This window comes from Triturus cristatus, chromosome 4_2, assembly GCF_964204655.1.
Source record: "Triturus cristatus chromosome 4_2, aTriCri1.1, whole genome shotgun sequence".
NCBI classification, from domain to species: Eukaryota; Metazoa; Chordata; class Amphibia; order Caudata; family Salamandridae; genus Triturus; species Triturus cristatus.
The window spans coordinates 359,176,573-359,200,052 of record NC_140586.1 but is presented as its reverse complement, the minus strand read 5'-3'; the positions used below and the strand labels follow the sequence as shown (position 1 = coordinate 359,200,052).

General features: G+C 45.7%; 1 protein-coding gene across 1 annotated transcript in view; it reads left to right on the top strand.

The window, feature by feature from the left end:
* The window catches only part of CEP350 (centrosomal protein 350), a 1,602,561-nt gene that overhangs the window by 842,638 nt on the left and 736,443 nt on the right, over nt 1-23,480 (top strand). The window contains exon 20 of the mRNA XM_085601771.1: nt 6,850-6,986. Within this exon, the coding sequence (XP_085457897.1) occupies nt 6,850-6,986 (137 nt within the window). The remainder of the gene's footprint in view (nt 1-6,849; nt 6,987-23,480) is intronic.

The following is a 23,480-nucleotide window of genomic DNA, read 5'->3' as shown; positions in this document are numbered from 1 at the left end:
ACAGTCTGTTACGCTGCCCACCTTTTTTCCGCCTCCGCATCCCTCGAAAGAGGAAGAGAGGCTCCACCGTCTGGACCGCACTAAACCGTTCCTGGTGGACAACCAACTCTTTGTTGGCTACGTGGGCGCTAAGAAGGGGTGGGCGGTGCACAAGCGGACCATCTCGGTGGGTTGTTTTGTGTATCAAGACCTGTTACTCCTTAGCTAATAAGGAACCTCCTGTAGGGCTGAGGGCCCATTCCACTCGGGCCACAGCGGCGACCACTGCCCTGGGCCGGGGAGTCCCCTTGCCGAACATTTGTCAGGCAGCAACGTGGGCCTCACTCTACACGTTTGCCAAACACTATTGCCTGGACAGCCAAGTCCGGAGAGACTGCTTCTTTGGCCATTCTGTTCTCCAGGGCTTTCTGGTGTGATCTTGGTTCGCAGGCCCACCACGGGGTTGGTATTGCTGGGGTATCTATTCCAAGGTGAGTAATCTAACAAACGTGTTTCTTTCAGATGAACAAGTTACTTACCTTCGGTAGCGATATATCTGTAAGAAACCTTAGTTAGATTCCTCACCGCCCCACCCATCCTCCCTGTTCTGCGAACTGATATCTAGGGTTAAGGTCAATCCTTTGAGGGCCCTAGAATTTTTTGGCACCAGTGTCGGTCTCTTGCATGGCTCTGCGTTCCTGGCGCAGAAAGCCATGTACAAGAACTGACGTCAGCGTGCGAGGGCGGCGTCTAAGTACTCCGACGTCATCCCGGCGATCACGACGGACGCGGAACCGCAGACGACGCCTAGCGATGCGCAAGGGTATTGCTGACGAAAAATCTTTCCGGATCCAGCCTGACGCCTGGGGATATTCTAAGGTAAGGAATCTAACTAACTAATGTTTCTTACAGATATATCGTTACCGAAGGTAAGTAACTTTTCCATAAAACAATCTGTTTATGGAAAGGATGGTTGCTGGTGAGTACATGCTCTTGCTCAAAGAGATGGACATAGAGGTTCGCTAGACTGGGCGCAACAATGCTGCCCATGGATGTTCCTGGTGTCTGTAGGTAGATGGTTTCCTCGAATTTGAAAAAATTATTTCATAGCTACCCTCTCACATTCCCTAATGAAATGTACTGGTGTTATGATGTCCAGAGCTCTGTGGTCCAGAAGTAATCTAATTGCATCAAGAGTCTCATCCTGAGGAATATACCTGTACAGAGACTCAACGTCAAAAGAGACCTGAAAGTCAGTGTCAACATTGAATTCCGTCTCGGACAACACCCTCAGGATGTCCTTAGTATCTTGGAGATAGGGGGCATCTCCTTCACCATTGGTCGCAGGAAGTGATCCACAAAAGTTTACAGGGGTTCCAAAAGGGAACCTATGCCCGAAATGATGGGCGGGCCAGGCGGTGGTCTTTGTGGTTTATGTAGTTTTGGTAACACATAAAAATACGGCATGGTCGGGTGTGTGGTAGTAAGGAAACTGGATTCTTGAGGTGTGATCCATCCTTCAGTTTTGGCTTCTTCTACTAGGTTACGAATTTCCTTGGATATCCTAGCTGTATCTATCTTCAGATAGAATCGTCAATTGGTCAGTTGTCGCAAACACTCAGTCTGGTATGTGGATGTGTCATGATGACTATGGCACCGCCTTTGTCCGCTGTCTTGATTGTTAACGAGGCATCGTCAGCCAAAGTTCGTAAAGTCTTTTTCTCATTAGAGGGTAGATTGTTGAAATGGCGATTCTTCGTGGCACACAAAGTCGAGACATCTTGGGTCACTGCCTTTTCGAAAGTCAACGCCTGAGCAGGAATTAGGTAAGTGGGAGGATTGAAGGTGAATTGTGGTTTCAAACCACTATTAGTAGGTCCGCTGTCAGTAATGGTGTTGTCTCTTTCCTTGAAGAAAAAATTGAGTCTGATTTTTCTGAAAAAATTGAGCCAGCTCACATTGTATCTGAAATGGATCACCATTGTTTGTGGGGACGAATCCCAGTCCTCTGTTCAATACTGCCTGTTCATCCGCTGTGAGTGTGCGATCACTCAGATTTACAACTAGGTCGTTTCGGTGCGGGTCCCTGGTTGCTAAGGGCTCTTCTTCTTGCTGTGCGTGCTCCGCGGTGATTGTGGAGGGCTCCCGTGCACTTGTGCCTGCTGACCTCTTCTCCTTCCTCTGGAGCGTCCGCGGCCAGATCTTAAAAAAGACTGGTTTGTAAAGAATTGGGGATGTGGTTGGTAAGGCAGCATTTGTGGTTGAAGGGGTGGATTAGGAAAACCCCATGGGGCTGGGGTCCACCATTGTGCTTGATGGGGACCTTGTGGACCATTTCTCCATTTTGATCTATTCTTCCGTCCTCGACCTCTATTCTTTTGCCCACTTTGATTAAAAGAATCTGAGTCACTCGACCAGTCAGCTGTGCGAAAGGAAGAATAGTTTGAGCCGTAACGTTTGCCTTTTCTGTTAAATTCAGGTGATGTAAAATTATCACTTGTGTATGGATACACCTTTTCAAGAGAAACTTGCCAAGTCTTTCTTGAATTTCTCAATCTTTGATGACAGAATAGAGTCTTTGAATTCTTTGTTTGATTTATTAGACACCTCTAAGTTTCTTTTGTACAGAGTTGCAGATATAATGCTTTTGATTTGTCCCTCTGGTGTCTGGATTTCAATTAAAATTATGTCTGCCACACGTTTGGCCATGGTGATAATTAGAATAATCCAATCGCGTGTGCATCACCACGCGATGAGCGACCAATCTTTAAGAAAAGCTTTACCTTGCAGAAAAAGCCTCGGTGTGTTTGTAACTATCAGGCCCGTAGGGGCACAGTTTCCTCGAAGGTACTCGGTCATTATCGGTCCATGGATGGAGGTGCGTGATTGTGATTTTTTTCAAACCTAACAATGTGGTCCAGTCATCCCCACTAATGGTTGCTGCACCCGGCAATGTGTCGATAATGCTAGGAGTGGTTAGAATGGCCTGGACTGTGGCATCGTCAAATTCCAAGCCTGTTAGTTCTGTCATGATGAATGTGCTTGACTAATAGAGCTATAAACCCACCTTCATTAGTTTGAGCTGTAATGAATAAAAAGACCCGCAGCCGTAGCTGTTCAAGAACAAACAGTACAAAACCAGTAGGAAGAGGGTCTGAGGGAGAAATTTAAAGACCGGCGTGGATAGATTCCCCACAACCAATAATGTATCAAGCAGCTGTAAGGCAGAAAGAATACAATCATTAGGCTCCTACTCCAACATGGAGGGAGTCCTTAAAAAAGGACAGAATCCCATCACCCACCGAGGTGGCATGCTTCATCATTTTGGATCTCCTCTTGGTTGCAATTCCTAGTTCAACCAAGGGCTACAACCCCCTCACTGTGAGGGAGGAGCTCAGGGATGTTTTGGTGAACAATTTATCGGATCTCCTAAAATCCGTTCGACGTGAAGCGTTGGAGGTAATTCGGGTGAGGGTTGCAGTGCAAAAAAAGTGATGTGAAAGAGTGATCTATAATTGACTACCAAGAGAAAAAAGAGTTTATTAGTTAAATCTTGGTGTCAAGATTAAAAACAGTGCATGTGCAGTTTAAGAAATAATGACTGCACTAGTCCGAAAAATCAGGTCTACATGTTTCACCCATAGTGACCATGTTCTGATCGTGTCCTTCCTCAGGACCTAGATGGTGAATGCTACTGCAAAAAAACATGTGTGATAATAAAAGTGACAATAATAAGGTTGGAATAAATACAACCTACGGAAACAAGTGGTCTCAATTTGCGAGAATTTCACAATAAAGCTGATGTCATCTGTGGAGGAAAAGAACAATGTGACTTCATGAATCATGAAGAGTAGAGACCGATATTAACAAAGCTTGTACTGAATAGAGTGCGCAACATCTGGGGCAATGCCCAACATTTAGTACCATCACGTGTACAGTAAGAGTGTGTAAGTAGTTATGTAAAGGTTTGCTTACCTTTGAGTTTATGGGTGGAAACCTCACCTCCCCTGGCAACAGCTCAGGACGTGATTCACCCCTCTGTTTGGAAGGAAAACTGAAGTTACAAATACAGACGCCGCAAGCATTCTGTAAACTTGTAATCCACATAATATTTATTCAGTCAATCACATAATGCGTTACTAGATCATAGATCAAGACCAAACCATTTAATCTGGAGCGTAACTAAAGGATTAGTCCTAGGCACTTGAAACCTATAAGTCACCCCTAAGGCAGGCCTTTCAATCCTGAAGGCAGGGTGCTGGGTTATAAGTGTATGGGTGCCCCTGCATAAGCAGGACACCCCTACAAACCCCGGAGTCGATTCTCCAGGCCTTGTAAGTGTGGTCAGCTATTTTGATGCATATAGTGGCCATCCCTCATTACACGATGGCTAACTATATAGTGGCTGTGCCGAACCTGGGCATGTTTAGAATTAACAATGTTGTAATCATAACCCAGCACCGTTACCGGTGTTGGCAGTATGATTCCATGCACTTCTGGGGCTCCTCCGGGAAGCCTCCAATACTCCCGGTAACAGCCTTCCTGGGTCTGCCAGCAAGCTAGTGCTGCTGCCGACCCCAGGCACGATTCTGCCCTCCTGAGCTGAGCTTATGCAGGGGAAGGTAGAACAATAGGTTTCCTGTAACAGGGAGGTGTGACCACTTCCAAGACAAGACTTAGTGTATTGGGCAGGGGTGGGGCGCTTGCCAGCGCCACCAGACTGATTTGAAGGGCACATATGGTGCCCTTCTTGCATGCTCTAGTTAGAACCAGTTCTGGGAGCCCTTGGCTCCCGCTGTGGCGCAAAACTGGACAAAGGACATGGGAGTCTCCTCCCCTCTGTCCAGCGCCTCATCTGAGAGGGACGTCTGAGTCGTCCTAACCCTTTTCTTAGGATATTAAAGGGCTTACCTGTGGGTGAGTGCTCAAGATGCGTTGTGAGACAAGACTTCAGCCGGAAACTACGTCACTGTTCAACTGTCTGGACACTTGAACTTCGCCTGGCACCCATACTGCATCTATGAAGCCTCCTGCTTTTCCTGGTCTTCCTGTTCTGCAAGTCGTCTTTGTCATCTGTGTCTGTGCTTCTTCCAGGATCTTCAACAGATCTGTGGGAATCAAGGACACCCGAAGTAATCTCCCTTGGAGTGAAGGAGTCACTCCCCTGCATCTGCAGGCACCACAACGAAGCTGACCAGTCTGCTGCTCCAGCCATCCCACGGACTTCAAAAGGCTCAGCAACACAGGTTGTGGTTCTCCAACTCCCTCAAGGCCTGACCTGTCCTCTCTGCAATTTTGAGGCCAATATCCCTCGTCAGAACTGCTGGGACTGAACCCCTGTGCACCACGTCGACCTACCATTGCCAAGGCTTGTTGGCTCTGTAATCCAGAGTTCTTCGGGCTACAAGAAGCTCCAGCATCTATTCCTGCCTAAAACTTCGTCCGCACCGCATCGTCTGCACTGTGGGCCTTCATCTTTGGTGAGCTGATCGAGGTACTCTTGCAACTCCTGTGCCTTTGGCCTGTGGGTCCTCTCAAGTGTCTTCTCCTGCTTCAGTGGGCTTGCCTGCTTTTTCTGGGCCTACTCTGACTCTCCTTATCTTGGTGAGTCCTTTGGACCTTGCTGTTCTCTTCCTTGCGCCTTCGTTTTCCATGTCTGTTGCTGCTGCCAAGGCTTATTGGTGCTCCCGCCGGACACAGACCTCCCTGGTTCTCGACTTCCGATGTGGGACTGCTATTGTACGGCTCCTGGTCTTCCTCAATGTCGCCTGGTTCCTCACAGCTGCAGCCACAGGTTCACCGTCCTCATTCCTTCTGTCCTTGCTGTGCATTGTTCTTCCGTGCCTCCTGGTCACCTACGAGTGGCATAGACTTTGTCCCCACTGCTTGCAGGTTCTTCTCTTAAAGAATCCACCCTTGGATACCACTGGACTCTTGCACAGTCTTTGCCAGCGGCATCTTTACTGAAGTCCTCCATTGTGGTCTACAGCGGTTTCTGATGCCACTTCGCACCCGGCTTCCCTGGTGTAGTTATCCTGGTTCCTGGGGTATCCACGGGTGGTGTGACTCTCCAACCTTCTGTCTTCCACAGGGTTTCTCCAGGGTCCACTGGAAAAGGTCCTTCTTCAAAACTGCAACCGTGACTTTCCCGTTGACTTCTATGGAGTACGTGGTTGTGTTTCCACTCTGCACACAGCCTCTGTCGGGTTCCTGGGTACTTACCTCGGGTGGTCCCTTGTGTCCCCAGCTCTTCTGAGTCCCTTGGTCCAAGTTCCGACTTCGGTCGCAGTTCGCATTCCACTTTTAGTATATGGTGTGGTCTCCCCCTGCAGACCACTGTGTATTGTGCAACTTACCTCTTGCAATTGAAGTATTCTTGAGTATCTGTGTTAAGATATACCAATGTGTTAGTGAGTGTTGCGTAATAAATAGCCATATTTTTATAACTACACTGTTTAGGTTGTTTTTCATTTAACCTACGCTACATGAATAAATCTGGCAAAGCAAGCGGCTTAACCAACCTTCTGGACTAAGCCTGAAGGCTGCTCTCCACAGCTACCACTTAGAGAACTTTCTAAAGTTGTCTAAGGCCATAAGGTTTGTCTGTATTAGTGCAAGGTGCACCATATACTAAGCCATCCTTCCACAATATGTGAAATCTCTTGTAGGATGTGACCCACAGTTGATGTGTGCAGATTATATGATGCAATCTAGAGAGAATTTTTGTTCAGTTTGTGTATTTGACCTTTAGTTGCTCTGTATTGACCTTTGTAGGCATCAATGCCGTATTAGTCTTTGAATGTCAGTGGGCTGGTTTCTTTCTGTGGTTTGTGTCCTTATTGTTTTCTGTCTTCCTTTAATGGTCAACAGGTAACAGAGCTAGCACGAAACCGGATGTCTGAGGCTGTTGGTGTTCCTGTGGCTCCTATTACTACATTATTTGACCGCGAGCGGCAGCAACATTCAGAGTTTATGAAACAGCTGAGAGCAAGAGTAGATACACACAGGTAAGGTTTAAGGTCACCCCATTTATGTAAACAAGGAGGGGTTAACGGGATTGAGACCCAATGGTCATTCACTCATTCCATGTTGTGCTTTATAAAGCCTGGGTCCCTCACCTTACTGTTTGACAAGTAAATGATAATAAACATGCCACACTGGGGGTAATGTTTCTTTCTGGGGTAGCAGGCATTAACTTGCACAAGAGTGCGTATTGTTCTAAGAATGTGGTCTGTGCATCATGGTTAGACCTCATGGGATTGTGTGACTTTGTTAATCTCTTGATTTTTGCAAAGAGACTTTTAAACTATTGATAAGGGCAGTGCAAATATTTGGTCTGCAGCTCAGCTGACTCAATGGGTTACTCAGGATACATAGACAGCAATCACCAGAGGGTTGGTGGCGATAACAGTAGTTTCAGGTATAATTACATATTGCAATATCACAAATTGTCTGTGCACAATTTAAAATCTTAGTCTTGTGGTTTTTTGGCAAATCTGTGACTAAGGACCTGATGTCCTCACTAATCTCTGTTCGAAACTCGGATGTGTGAATCAAATTGAACACCGACTTTATGAACAGGGTGGAAATTTGTGATATGACTTATGTACGGATAGGTTGTATCCCAAAAGACCCATTCATAGGTCATAGAGGGTCACAAATTGACGTGTGTAATGAATATTAATAAGGCAGATTGCTATGTCTGACTCCTGCAATTACCCACAGAGATATAGTGAGCGAGATCTGGCCCACCCTCCCTACAGGATTCCAAAATGCCTTCACTCAAAAAAAAAAGTGCACAAAAGAGAGGACACAACTAAGTACATTTTATGGGTCTATTGGGAGACCATAGACTGAGCTGGCCATGCTGTGAGCGCCAGTGTGCTGATTTTCCATCATAGCTGAATGCATGCGACTGGCTGTTTGGTGACCAGACCTTTAGCACATCTGTGAGTCCTTAGTAAGTGGTGCCTGAGGTACCTAGGCATAGGCCCTAGAGAGGGTCCCTAAGAGCTGCACCATAGCTTGTGCCCCTCTATGGGACCCAGCACCAAACTCATACAGACTACCACTGCAGGCTGTGTGATAAGGTGCTCTAAAAAGTGAAAACACAACATGACTTGTGGGCCATGTCCCCTAAAACACAGCATGTAATATTTTTAAGCAACCCCTACAGCAGGCCTTACAGCCCTAAGGCAGGGTGCAACATATTATATTTTAGGACAGATATGCCCCTGTGCTGGCCAGGTCCATTACTGCCAGTACAAGTAAACAGGGAAGCCAACTTAAGGTATGTACTGGGCTCTGCTCAAAATGCGTTCAACAGGTACGTAATGGCTCCACTGAAGCTTACGGTGTTTGGTATCCAACACCTCGCATTAATAAACCCACACTGATTCCAGTGATGGATATATTAATACATGTACCCAGAGGGTACCTTAGAGGTACCACCTAAACCCTGCCACCCTCTAGTGTGCTAGCTGACTGGTCCAGTTCCCTACCACAGACAAGCCTCTGACCTCTGGGGGTGAGAGCCTTCGCTCTCAAGAGGTCAGGAACAATGCCTGCACTGGAGAGAGGTGTTATCACCTCCTCCTCCAGGCAGTCTGGTAAAATTAGCATTCCAAGGCAGGGAGCTTCAAAACGCCCACTGCCGTTTGGTATGTGAATCTGGCTTCCCTCACAGGAGAGGATGCCGCCCGCCCCCTTGCTCCCCTGGGCCATCTAGCACCTGGACAGGCCGGAAAATTAGCTATGCAGGAGGTGTGTTAAACTGCCAGGCTGGAAGTGAACTCAGCTTTAGAGATTCCACCATCTTGTGTGTGATGGAATTAGAAATTCTGTGACAGGGAGATGCCCACTCCCCAAAGGAAGTGGTCATCTAGGGATTTTAGTGACCCCACAGATGAGTAGCCCATTGGCTAACAGTCACTCTCCTTAATGCCCCTAAATTGAGTATTATGGGATCCCCTGATACCAGCACTTCTAATTTCGATGGACACAAAAGAAGTTGTTGACTGAGAAGACTGCTGACCCGAGAATCGAGGGGCACGACTGACTTAATGCTAACTCTGACGGCCTGCCGGTTCCACCGAATCCTCATTGAGCAATTGCTTCATCCTGCTGCTGCGCAGACCTCCCTAACCTAGAGAGCTGTGAAAGCGTCACAAATTGCCAAAGGAAATCCCTTGGAGTAGAGTGGCTTCTCCCCTGCAGTCCCAGGCACCAAAGAGCAAGACCCTGTACACTGAGCTGCAGCATACGGGGACCACCGACGCAGCAGCTGCCCAGGAAGAGGTAGCAGTACTCCTATAGGTCAGGATCCATCCTCCCTCCAAGTGTGAGGACGCCAGGACCGTCCGGAGCTGCACAACACCAACGCCTGCGGTACTGGACCCCTTGCAGCAGCCAATTCTTGTTGTGCCCAGTCCGGACACTAGCGCAGAAGAACGACCTGCACATTGAGGGACTTCAGGGACAGTGAGACTCACATTGGGAGTGGCCCAGCTGTCCTGTTTGCCCAACTGCAGTAGAAACAAAGAACAAGAGTGACCCCTGCCAGCCGAAAACTTCAAAGCACCTGTGCATTCACGTTCCAGAGCACGAATCCAAGGGAGGTGATGGTGCCAATATGGTCCCCAGACCCACAAGAGATAAGTTCATCCTTGGGTTTGTCCAGACTGGATTTACAGTTGCCGCCTGCAGCCTCTTTCTGCAGGCCGCCTGCAGCCTCTTTCTGCAGGCCTCCTTCAACTGCGAGACTCCAGCACTGGATCTGTCGCCAAAAGACACCACTTCGCCCAACAGCCCAAGGAGAAGTGGATCAAGGATGTCCCTGTGTGCCCGAGGATCTCAAGAATCAAGCCCCCCTGTGGGTTCCCACGGACTTGTCCCTTAATCCCAGCTTGCAACCTCTTTGTAACCGGACTGTTCTCCCATTTAAGTGAATGGGATACCTGATGCAGTGACACCACTGCACCCGAACGCCCCAGAGCCTCCAGAGGTGACCTGTTGGTGTGGTCTTGGACCTTCCCCCATAGAGTTCACACCTCAGATTTCCACTGCACGTTGTTTTTAAAGGGAGTCCTAGTGCTTTGCTCTTCTTCAGAGAACAGATAAGTACATTTTTGGGTCTTTTCTTGGGCTTTAGAGACACTCATGACCTAATTTCCTCTGAAAATGGCAACAGAAGAAACATCTAAGAGAAGCCAGTTGAAGGCTATGATGCCTGTGGGAAAATTCATTTTGTCATATGACCCTCATAAAAATTGTATATGCTACCTTTATCCGGACAACAAGGCTAAGGACTGCAAAATATGTCTACTAAGATGGATTCACAAAAAATAAGATGTCTCATCTCCTCCCCTCAGGAGTTGAGTCTAAGGCTAGTTCCTTTAAATCTGTTAGAAAAAGAGGTAAGAAAGCCTAAAGATACGTAGTCCTCGAAGGTCAATCTAAACCTAAAACTAAGGGGAGCAAGTGGAAAATAGCATAAAAAAGCTCTAAAGAAAATCTCAGATATCTGTCTGATTAACAAGAAAGAGGCCCTCCTCCTCCAGCCTGCTCGCAAAAAAACTGAGGGTAAACCTACTGTTGATGACCACCCTGTGGAAACCTCCAGTCGGTGAATCCTTGGCCACAAGGAATGAAAAGTCAGTTCAAGAAGCCTATGAAAACAGCTTACCCATCAACGACCGTATCAAGGACGACACACTCGTCAACGGATTCAGCCAAGATTTATTGACTGTTACCGTCGATGCTGCAACACTGCAGTCGATGACAGTACAGTCACTGACACTGCTGTCAATGATGCTACCGTTGACGACACTAGTGTAATCCCCATCGACAACGCCATCCAAAAGTCGCCAGAAGTGCAAACTGCAAATCTGTAGTGCTTGGAGCATACATCTCCAAACAAATTCACACCGTATCCTTTTGCAAAATTCTTTGACAAGGAAGCAGAGGAAGGTTATGACCCAGATGACTCATTTGAGACGGCATATAGTCCAAGACAAATCCACGTATAATGTCTGGATACAGAGGAAAGAACAAGAATATTCCCCGCAACATCATACAACCAGAATGGTAGAGATATTTTGACCATTATTGCGATTTACATGAGGCAGTATAGAAGACTATGAACAGAGTCCTGTAATGCAAGTGCCAGTAGACCTTATCAAGAACCTAAAACAAATCAAGCCTTATTACTGTACCCATTTTCCAACTGGTCCTAAACAGTCCGTAATCGCACCGCTTTTACAGGTCTCTACTCCAACACAATCTGCATCGCGTATTACAAGAAGGTAACCGCCGTCCTCAAACTCCTCAACAAGTGCAACAGTTCCTAGACGTACTTAAACCTCTGATCCAGATAGCCATTGAAGATGATGATAACCATTTTACGGATGTTGAAGAACGGGAAATATGACCAACGCACCTACCTGGGGGAGTAGAATGGGACAGTTAAGTCTTACCAGTTGGAAACCCACCAATCCCACCACTGGCGTATTCCCCACCAGATGACATCAGTAGATTTCATTCATTGGTGGATAGACGAGCCAAAAGATTCAACCTTCCGTTCACAGTGAAAGAATCTGATTGCTTCCTATTTGACTTTAAGGAACCAGCCGAGAATTCATTTAGTTCAATTCCTCCAGTAATTCATCTGGCAAGAGGAAAGAAAGCTTAAGTAAACACCCGCTGCTATAGCTGCAATGGCACCATGGATAGATAAAATAATTACATTAGAAAGCATAGAGAAAGCACGTTTATTTGTTAACCAATTCACTTCCTTATAAAAGACCCAAACTTCAGCCAATGAGATAGAAACCCTAAGACCCCAAGTACCCTGTAGAGCCACCATACCAGTAGTGGCTGCTACCTGACGGGAGTGGTGGTGGGGGGCGGAAAAGTAAATGAAAAATAAAAAAACAGTTACCTCGGCCAGCTGGCCGGCCGCCATCTCTCCTCAGTCCTCTTCCTGCCTCCGATGGCAGCAGGAAGCACCCAGGCTACCAGGCTCCCCTATGCCAATCACTGCTGCAGTGCAGCGTTGTGATTGGTCTGAGCACCATGGTTCAGCGCTCAGACGGGGACTGGGAGACTTTGCATGTTCCTCACCAGGCTGTGTAATGCAGCCTGGTGGGGAACATGCAAAGTGTGCCTGACTGTTTGGCCAGCCCAAGAGTGCCAGCCAAGCTGTGATGCGCACTTGAGGAGTGCAAACCATTCCTCCCCCTGCTTTTGCCAGCCCCGCCCTGAGAGCCACTGACTTCAATAGGAAAAATAAAGTGATAATAACAAAGCGTTCTAATTTTATTTTTTAATTTGAGCTGGGGGCAAAGCTCCTCCACCTTAGCAGAGGATCCGCCACTGCACCATATCTCAGATTTGTAGCTGCACGTCATGTGTGAGGGAGTCTCTCCGAGCTCTGCTCATTTCCTACTGGTGTTGAACTTTTGACTCTGCTCTGTTCCTCTTAAGGACATTTTTTGATTCAGCTTAAGGTACTGTGTGTTCTTCTTAAAATGTCAGAAGGATCTAAAAAGAGACTTTTTAGACCTTGCAGGTCTTGTGGGAAGGCTAGGCTGTTTTCAAAAGATCCTCATAAGGACTGTTTATATTGCTTACATCCCAACCATATACCGAAGGATTGTAAAAATTGCAGAATATTTTCTGCCAAGCCTCTAAAAGACAAAGGCCCGATTATTGTTATGGCTTCAAAAAATAGTCCAGATCTGAATCTGACACAGATAATGAGGATGATCAGCCGGAGGAAGGAGAGCTATTTCAGGACCCAGACCCTGCAGGTTGGGACTGGGATGACTACATTGCACCATCCTCGCCGTCTCCTTCACCATCCCGAGCCAGTTCTACACCAGAGGACATTGGAGGATTCCACGAGTTGTTGGATCAGGCCTCTAAGAGATTTGACTTGCCTATCCCTACAAAGCAAGCGGAATGCTTCCTTTATGACTTTATGGATTCCACCAGAAAGTCTATAAGATCCATCCCTATGGTGAGCTACATTTGGGCGGAAGGGTTAAAATTAATGAAGAATCCAGCTTCGATCACTGCTGTGGTTTCGAGAATGGATAAGATATGCAAAGCCCCTGAGTCTTTTCCTGCATGGTTGATTTGACATTCATGACCGGAGTCTGTTTTGCAGGCAGTGGCGCTCCAGAAAAACCTCAACCCCTTGTTCAGCTCCTCCCAATAATGTAAGGAAGAAGACTGAATAGTATCGGAAAGTGTTTTGCATCAATGGCAGCTACATCCATCAAGGCATCAAGGGCCTCATGTAGGTAGCTAAATACCGGTCGGTAACGGACGAAATTCGGTAAATATCCCGTTACCGACCGGTATTTAGCTATTTGGGATGTAGGAGGCATAATTCAGGATTCGGTAAAATACCGAATCGGTAAAATACCGAATCGGTAAATACCGAATCCTGAATGTAGGGAGCACTCTAAAGAGTGCAAATTAGAATTAAGAATTCGTTATTTACCACCAAATACAGGTTGATGATAAATAACGAATACCTTGCAAAAGGCAATATTTTGCAGATGTAAGAGTGCCATGTGGCAGACATACATGCCCTTAGGGCATGTATGTGCGCCACATGTGCACACATGCAAGAATCAGGGGTGCAACAGGGTGTCAATGTGACACCCTGCCACCCTTGTATATGCTCCCCCCATTACCGAATCGGTATTTACCGAATCGGTAATGGTGACTGGCTTCCCATTGATTCCTCTGGGCCTCCAGGCCCATAGGAATCAATGGGAAGGTATGCCCCATTACCGAATCGGTAAATACCGATTCATATTTACCAAATTTTTCCGATTCGGTAAAATTTACCGAATCATTACCTACATCACATTTACCGATTCATAAATACTGAATCGGTAAAATTCGGTATTTATGAATCGGTAAATGTGATGCTACCTACATATGGCCCCAAATGCCTTAGCCATCTTTGGGCGCTATGACCGTCATGTGTGGTGTGACCTGTCACCCCTTCTAGACCATCTCCCTGACGAACAGAAGATAGAGGCTAAGCAAATTCTTCAGGAAGGTGCCAAGGCGGCTTCTGAGTTCATAGACATTGCTATGGACATATCTTCCATCGTATTCTGACAAATGGCTGGAGCGATACTTATTCGCAGGCAGGGCTGGCTAAAAGCGACTTCTTTCCGCACTAAGATTCAATCGAAAATCCTGGAAATGTCATTTGTTGGTGAAAATGTGTTTGGAAAACATGTATTGCTTCAGGGGAAAAAAGTGGACACTAAAACAGCAAGCTCCTTAGGAATCCTCCAACAGCAGCGTTTTCAACCTTTTCGTGGAGGGAGAGGAAGAGGGCAATATCAGTAAAGATCCTCTTTTTTCAATTGTGTATATATATCAGCCGTATTCACAACAAGGATATTGACCACAGTACACTGGGCAACAACAGTTTCGAGCCTCTAACATGCCTTACACTCCGCAATCAGCTTGATGACCTCCTCCAACAAAAGGAAAAACCCAGAATAACACCAGACGTCTGACGTTTCGGCTCCACCAGTCACCTCGTACCAACGCAAGCCTCAGGAGGCCTATTACCTGTCTGCCTTTTATCAGTAGTGGCTCAATATAACAACGGACACATGGGTGTTGGACAATATACAGCAAGGTCACATCCTAGAATTTGTCCAGAAGCCTTCCAATCACCCACCTATCAAGAAAAAACAGAATCTTACTCTATTAAAGCAAGAGATTTGATACGGCAGAAAGGGTTTGTACTCAAACTTCTTCATAATAAAAAAGAAGCAATGTGGCAAATGGAGACAGGTCGTGGATCTCAGATGCTTGAACACGTATATCAAAAAACAACCCTTAAGAACGCTGTCTTTGCAAGAGATTTTATTGATGATCAACAAAGGGGACTTCATGACATCTCTCGATCTCCTATATGCATTCTTTCACATTCCCATTTACGTCAGACATCAACGGTTTCTACAGTTCAAGGGGGCAGGGTGCTTGGCCTCCGCTCAGCTCCCAGAGTGTTCATGAAATGGATGGCGCCAGTGGCCCCTTTCTTGAGACAGCAGGGGCAACAGGTTTTTTCCTACCTGGATGACTGGCTGGTCTAGGGGTCCACATACCACTGTGCAAAAAACTCTTCATGGGCTTGTTGTCACCTTTTCATATCGCTGGGGCTGCAGATTGAATAGAAAAATCATCCCTGCTCCCAAGTCAATCGCTGGTGTTCTTTGGGGCTGTTTTGGATGTCAGGATAGCGAAGGCTTATACCACACCAGAACGCATACACAAGATATTGGATATAACGGCTCAAATACAAAAAAGAAAGTCAGCTTCTGTGAGGATGTGCAAATCCATTCTGGGAATGCTCTCCTCCTGCATTCCATTGATTCCAAACTGTCGCTTGTGTGTGAGTATGAGGCCACTTCAGGAACAACTGAATGCCCAGTGGATTCAACTTCATGTTTTGGGCGATGATATCATCGTCATCACCCCCGACAATAAAACAAGCTCTGTCATGGTGGGGAATAGAACAGTTTATATTTCCAGGCCTCTCTTTCGAGGCGCAATGCCTCCGCTACATTATGATTACGGACGCTTCCTTACATGGATGGGGGGCACATCTCCAGGATCAAGAGATTCACAGAAAGTAGACTGTCCAAGAGACACAAATGCATATCAACCTCCTAGAGTAGAAGGCAGTGTTTCTCACCTCAAGCTACCAGAGAGATCAATGGTAGTACTCGGAGAGACAAGAAGACCTACAACTAGGAAGTGTTACATAGCAAAATGGAAACGCTTTTCACTTTGGTGCCATAGGGAAAAACGTTCAAGGAAGATCACAAGGGAGTCAACAGTACTAAAATATTTGACATATTTGCTACAGGAGAAGCTAAGCTACGCATCTATAAGGGTACACTTAGCAGCAATTGTAACTTACACAATAGGAAAAACAGGAAAGAGTTTCTTCACATCACAAGTGGTCAAGAGATTCTTTGAAGGGGCAAAAAGAATAGCATCTCCAAAGAGGGTGCCACCACCCACATGGAACATCAACGTGGTACTCGCTCAAATGATGAAGGTGCCATTTGAGCCAATACACAAGGCAACTTCACACATGCTCACGCTGAAGACAGCGTTTTAGTGGCAATGACATCACTACGAAGAGTACGCGAATTGCAGGCTCTAACACTACAAGAGCCCTACTTCCAAATACATAATGACAGAATCGTCATGAGAACGGAACCACATTTTATGCCAAAGGTGGTTTTCTAAGTTCCATATTAACCAGGCGATGCAAATACCAAGTTTTTTCCAAAACCCAAAGACACAAGCACAAAGAGCATTACACACCATAGATGCCAGAAGGGCGGTCATTTACTACATTAAGAGAACAAAGGAATGCAGAAAGACAAAGCAATTCTTTGTTTCGTTTGCAAACAGTTTTCTGGGACGACCAGTCACAAAGAATACCATTGCAAGATGGATCGCACAAGCCATACAGTTGTGCCACAGTCAGGTTAAATCTTGCAAGGAGCACCGCACGCTCTCTCAACAAGGAAAAAAGGAGCAACAGTGGCTTTCCTAACAAACACACCAATTCAGGACATTTGCCAAGCAGCAACATGGTCTTCAGTGCACACGTTCACAAAGCACTACTGTGTGGACATTCAGATGAACAAGGAAGCACAAGTATGACAGAAGGTCTTACAACATATATTCACAAACCAGCGTTCACCTTCCACCCAGCCGCCACTGGACTAGCAAACTGCTACAAAGTCTATGCACAGCATAGTGAATCTAGAAAAGAATCACGCTGCAAAACTTATAGTTTCTTACCTGTCAATGTAGTTTTGCAGCTTGAAGACTTTTCTGGATTCACTAGCGAACCCAACCACCTCTGCCAAGAAGATGACACAGGAAGAAGAAACAATGGGAACCCAAAAAAAAAATGTTTTAAATAAAAGAATCCGAAGATGGCGAACAAAGGTGGGAGCTCCCGGAGGAAGTTCGTCGACTTCACAGAAGGACACCAAATGGTGGTATGTCGACGCCCACTAGGCCACGAAAAGGAAAAAAAAAGAGAAGAAATACTGCAATTCCGGATCCAACCACTAGATGGCGGAATAATGCACAGCATAGTGAATCCAGAAAAATCTTCAAGCTGCAAAAGTACACCGACAGGTAAGAAACTATTCGTTTGAAATGTTCCAGCTGTTTTTTGGAGGAAGTTGAAATAAAGGCAGAAATACATTTCTTATATTCCCTATGAGGAGCTTTACGGATATTTGCCAAAGCGCTCTTATAAGAAATTTTTGCCTCCTGATCATATCCTTTCCTCCAACTCCGTTCAATGTGTTTGCATTGCCACTTTTTGACTCTTAAAGCAGGAGAGAACCAAGGAGCTGACCGCCTAGAGGTACCTTTTGTAATGGCCCTGCAGTTAATCAAACACACTGAGCTAGATCGCTTCTGCTTGGTCAATTGCCTTTCCCTATCCTCAGCTAGCCTCGACCACCAGTGGATACAAAGGGGAAACGCCTGCATGACTAATAGAAAAATCCCGGCCCGGGCATTTAATTATTGTCTTCAAGTTACAGTCAGTGCAAATATTTAATTTGTGACTGCAATCCGGAACAGCAGGGGAGTTTTGCAACATGAGCAACACATCCCTAGAGTATCCCTGCAGCTTAGGGTGTCCTACGTGTTCACCGCCAGCATGGATGGCGCTGGACGCAATCCGGACACGGACGGGTGCAGATGGGCTTGCCTCTGGCGCGCCTGCTGTGCGTCCGCGGCATGGCCCAAGATTTATAACGAAGTGGACAGCCCTGTTCTAACAAGTAGAGCGCTTAACCAAAAAATGGCGTCTCTGCTTGGAATTTGTGGGTTTTTTTACATTTAAAACAAATTCAGTATTATTTGAAAAAGCGTAAAACACAACAAAGTGCAAAACAGCATAAAAATGTGTAGCTGCCCTCAACCTCCAGCCCCCAACAACACAGAAAACAGGTACAAATCAATTACCAGCTTTCAGCTACAGAGTGCAGAGCCTTCATATTTCTAAAAACTTTTAAATGAGTTCAGTATTATTTTTGAAAAGGGTAAAACACAGCAAAGTGGAAAACGGACAAATTAGTAGCTGGCCACAGCCCCCAACAACACAGAAAGCAGGTAGGAATCAATTACCGGCTTAACATGCTGTAGTAATTGATTCCTCAATAGATGTGTCAATCATCGGGTTCAGGCAGGGTGCCGGAGCAGCAGTATTCCTTCATCAAGGATGGTTGAAACTTGGTCTCCTGAGAGGCTTTCTTTCGCAAAAGGCGGTAGCCAGAATTGCTTTGAGTAAATGCTACGAATTCACTATTGACGGTGATAGCAACAGCGGATATAGATTCCTACTATAAAGCCATTACCTGTGATTCTTAATGAATGGTGGTGTGACTTGGATGGAGACCCTCTGAGCGTTCAGCGATGCAGGGGGTACAACTACTATTCAAAAACACAAGAGCAACCCTAATGTCCCTGCGAACCGGGTAAGTACAACGTACTGAAAAACAATGTTCACAAGGAACTCATTTGGAATTCATTTCCTAATAACAAACAACATCAATAGTTGTCATAGAATGAATCTTTCACTAAGTTAACAAAAAGTTAACACATAGAGTAAGCCTACACACAGAAATTATTTCACAAAGCCTCAGCCGAGGTCTTTTATTGAATTAGAAAATTGTCAAAACACATATTAAAACATATCATATATACAATATTCCTCTCTTATTCTATTATATTTACAGTGCAAAGTGACCCCAGTGAAACCATAACCATACACACACTAATATACAAAAAACTTTGTAAAAATGACAAAAAAAGGGGTTATTGGAAAAGTTTAAACAAGGACAGTTGTGTAAATGTTGTAATGGTACAGTCAGAGCTGTCTCTTATTATGTATGTCGACGACGTTTCGACCCACTTCTAGATGCCGGGTCTCATCAGGACTGTTAATATGGGGACTAGTTTAAAGCATACACATGTCCATGTTGGATCCCGTATGCAAATTATTTAATGGTATCAGCACTTGGCCAATAGAGCGTCTACTTATAACTTCCACTTATATGGATGAATTCAGTCAGAGTGGAATGGAAATCTTGGGATTCTTTACTATGGATATCCCTTATTTTCTTGAAGCCCCATCATTCTAGAGTGATGCGACCTGTTCTTTTTGCGCTATGAATTCTTGCTGAGTTGTAATGTTGCAATGCAGGGGGGTTCCGCGATACTATTGGCAATTGAATTTCACCTCCAACACGCTATTAGTTCGTGTCTTGTCTTCAACGGACCGAATCACGCTGGCTCCTAGACTCCTTAGTGAAAGATTCATTCTATGACAACTATTGATGTTGTTTGTTATTAGGAAATGAATTCCAAATGAGTTCCTTGTGAACATTGTTTTTCAGTACGGGGGTACAACTACTGCACCTTCTTGATCAGGGAATGACTGACCCCTCCCACACAAGTGCAACAGGCTTTTGGGACGGACACCTTTATGGGCTGAGAATAGTCTCCCCCAGGTGACTCCACTCAAAGGATTTTAACAATGTGATATAACTGGAGTACCCAAACTAGGGTACGTGATGAAGGGAATGACCTTGAAGTCCTTCACCATGTTACAGGTTGAGTTTGAACTTCATCAAAACCAATATTTTTTTAGATATATCTCCTGCTCCGTCAAGCTCTGATGCCCTGTGTGTGGGTACTCTCAGAGCTGCCAGACTTTAATCCACTCGAGGCTACGATACTTCTGAGATGAACTCGGGGCATAAAATCTCTCAAGTGTATAAATCACTTGTGGTTAACTCACACAATTCTTTCTCACTGTTACAGGAAGCTTGGGACGCAGACCTGGGCCCCCTAAAGGGAGATTACTAGAGGGAGGCCTTGTCCTCACCGAGAGAAGCTGCAGTAGCGGAACAATTTGGACTTATCCAATTACACTACCTACATGCACATACTTTACAAGATAAAGGTTATGGTGCTGGGTGAATGGATTCTTCACTATACCTGCATTGTTTGAAGGAGAGCGGGCATCTGCTACATACAGCGTGGAATTCACGGGATTTGGCCCTCTCGTGGGCGCTCATTCCATTGATGGGTGAGGTTTTGGGCTGGCGACCCCAAGATGGCCCTTTTACACACAAGTTTAGATTTTGATAGTTACACAAATAAGATGGCCTTACTGTGGATCTCTCTCCTGGTTGAAAAAAGATATATTGCCCAAACCAGAATAAGGAGGGGGTGTGGCCAGCAAGATGCCCCACCGACCGCATTAAACCGTAGCTACCGGCCTGCCGATACAATCCATCATCCTTCTTCGCCACTGTGGCCACAAACCGGCTGGAAACTTCCAGAGGCTCATTCCTAACTGACACCATTGATGTGTTCTTAGGTGATTTCAACCTGCACAGGAACGAGACAGAAGATTCCACAGTCCGGAACACACTAAACTTCCTCGAAATCAACGACCGCAGGCAACTCTGCAACAATTAGACCCACAAAAAGGCTCTACTCTAGATGCAATAATTTCCAGAAGTGAGCTTGTCTCCCTCTGATCCATCATGCCCATCAATTGGTCAAACCACCATCTAATTCTGTGCAATCTCAAGTCTTACCCCAAATCCTACCCAGCCCCATCGAAGAAACCCACACACTGGGCAAGAAACATCAAAAAATCCTTCTTACATAGCTGGAGTCCACGATCAGCACCCAATTAGATTCTCAATTACTCCGTAGATGACTTCACCACCAACTACAGCTCATCAGTGACAGATGTTCTTGCCCAAGTGGCCCAATCTTAAGAGATATAGAAAAACCCAATCTAGATCCTTGTTCAACTCGGGCCTTAACAAAGAGAGGAGACCACTAAGACTGAAGGATATGGAAACAGAACCACTCAACCGCACATCTCTCACTTTTCAGATCTGAACGGCTCTCCTACAAGAAACACATCTTCAAGGAAAATAGCCATTTTATTTCGCAATCAATTGACCGTGCAAAGAACAGACAGAGGGAGCTCTTCAACATAATAAAACAGCAAACTCCCCGTACTGCCCAACACAAAACAATAGCCACCAATGAACACTGTGAAGAAATGGCCAACCTCTTCACTGACAGTTGCAAAATTGAAAAACAATGCTAAATGTACTGATTTCAAACCTATAACAGATGGAAATGTCTTCAAAATAATCGCAAACTTAAGGCCCACTTCCCACACTACTGATCCCCCTCCCTTCCACCCTAGTACAGAACCTCAACCATATCCTCTCTCTGTTTTGTACCAAAATCATCAACTCTTCTCTCTCATCAGACCGTATACCTAACTCCCTCCAACTAGTCCAATTCACATTTGATTCTCAAAAAAACAGGAGCAGACCCAAATGATCTTAATAACCTCAGACTTGTCACCAACCTCCCTTTCCTAGCTAAAACGATTGAGAAGTGTGTCTTACTACAACTCAGCCAAGACATAGAGGATTTCAACTTAAAGGACACATTCTAATCAGGATTCAGGAAAGGCTGTAGCCCAGAAACTGCAATGCTCAATATATCAGATGGCATTCATAGATTCTTAAATGTGGGCGACTCCTGCCTCCTAATCTTTCTCGATTTATCAGTAGCATTTGATACTGTTAATCAGCAAGCATTACTTGAGACACTCATGCACTGCAATGAAATCAACGGCACAGTACTGAAATGGTTCACATCCTATCTGCAAGACTGTTCTCAGCAAAGAAAAAGTCAACAGTTGTCTATCGAAGCCTGCTACAGTTCCACAAAGTGTACCCCAAGGCTCAATTCTCTCTCCAGCCCTATTTAATCTCTTCATGGAGCGCCCTTACAGTTATTCAAATTTGAGTAGTAAAATATCACCTTTACGCCAACGACCCACAACTCTGCTACAAAATAATATCACCCAGACACATCTGTCATCTAAATAAGATACAAACCTGGTTAACTACCAAACACCGAAAGCTGAGCCCCCAACAAGATTGAACTACTACACTTCAGTGATCGCTCGACTGTCTATCTCTAACCTGGCACCAAAGTCTTTTACCTTAATGTTGTGTTATTATGTGCTAGTGTGAGCGTTTTTTTAACTACCTTAATTACGGTATGGTTCTTTACTCTTTTGTTGCCTGTTTATGACTCACACGAATCTTCGCATACAACTCGAGTTAACTCCTCTACATAATATGTAAAGCGCTCTTATGCCTTCGGGTCTAGATAGTGCTATATAAAACTCGAAACAAAAAAACTGAATACACAGAAGGTAGAGTCAGGAGATGTAATCTACACTTTGTGGGGTTTTCTGAAAATGTGGAGTGCACTACACCTGAACTATTCTTGAAGGGATGGCTGAGACAAAAATCCCAGAGGCTGCCCTGTCTCGGTCTTTGTGGTGGAAAGGGCACATCGGTCCCTAGCACGACCCCCTCCCGCAGGGTAGGAGGGACCACAACAGACTATACATAATAGCAAAGATCCTCAACTATAGCGACAGGGATGCCATCCTCTAGACAGTTCGACATCAAGGGAACCAAGCTTTTGACTACCATGTTATTCGAATATTTCCAGACTACGCACAGCGAGTCCAACAACAGAGACAAAAGTTTTTGGGGGTGTGGGGTCAAGCAGAAATTGAAAGCTATGGGACTTAAGTGTATGTTGCTCTACCTGGAAAAGATAAAGGTGGTACACAAAGGGCAAACACTTTTCCTCACAAGGCCAGAAGACATTTGTCTTCTAGCTGGAGGTCCACGGAGAGTGTTGTATCCCCCGCCCAGGGCCTAGGGTAGCCCTGGTCTGGTTGCAGAGAGGGAGCCAGAATGAGATGGCAGGGCGAAAAAGAAGGAGATGCAGGAGAAGGTAGAGGTCAGACACCCGGGTGGAAGTGCACCAAGATGGAACGCTGGATGTGAAAAGCCGGAGACTGGAACGGGAGGAAAATGGGGCCCTGGTGGAGGCGGTCACCTCTGTTACATGGGCAGACAGTGGCTCACAAGTGGTGGAAGAAATGCCGGACTTTGAGGCCAAGCAGCCCCCTAGCTAGTAGACTGTGTGTATGGATCTTCCCACTGGCCGGCCTACCTTGACGGAGGTTAAGTGTCCCTTGGAGGACTGCTGAACCTGAACAGCTGAAGTGTGCTGTCCCAGTGAGGTGTGGAGTCTCTGATGGGACTTGATGAGACCACTAGTAAGATAACTGTATGTATTCCTATGTGGTGGCGGTGAGATTACTGGCTGGCTCATGAGCCACTTGGGGCGGACTTGGAGAAAGCGGGCCTGATCATAGTCCAGCAGCCTCCCACCTATCTATCTACATACCTACTTGGACCCTTTCCTTCATTTTCCTTTGCTTGGGGGGGGGTGTACTTCTCTAAGTCTTACTTCATAGACAAAGTAACAGTTGGGTGTTT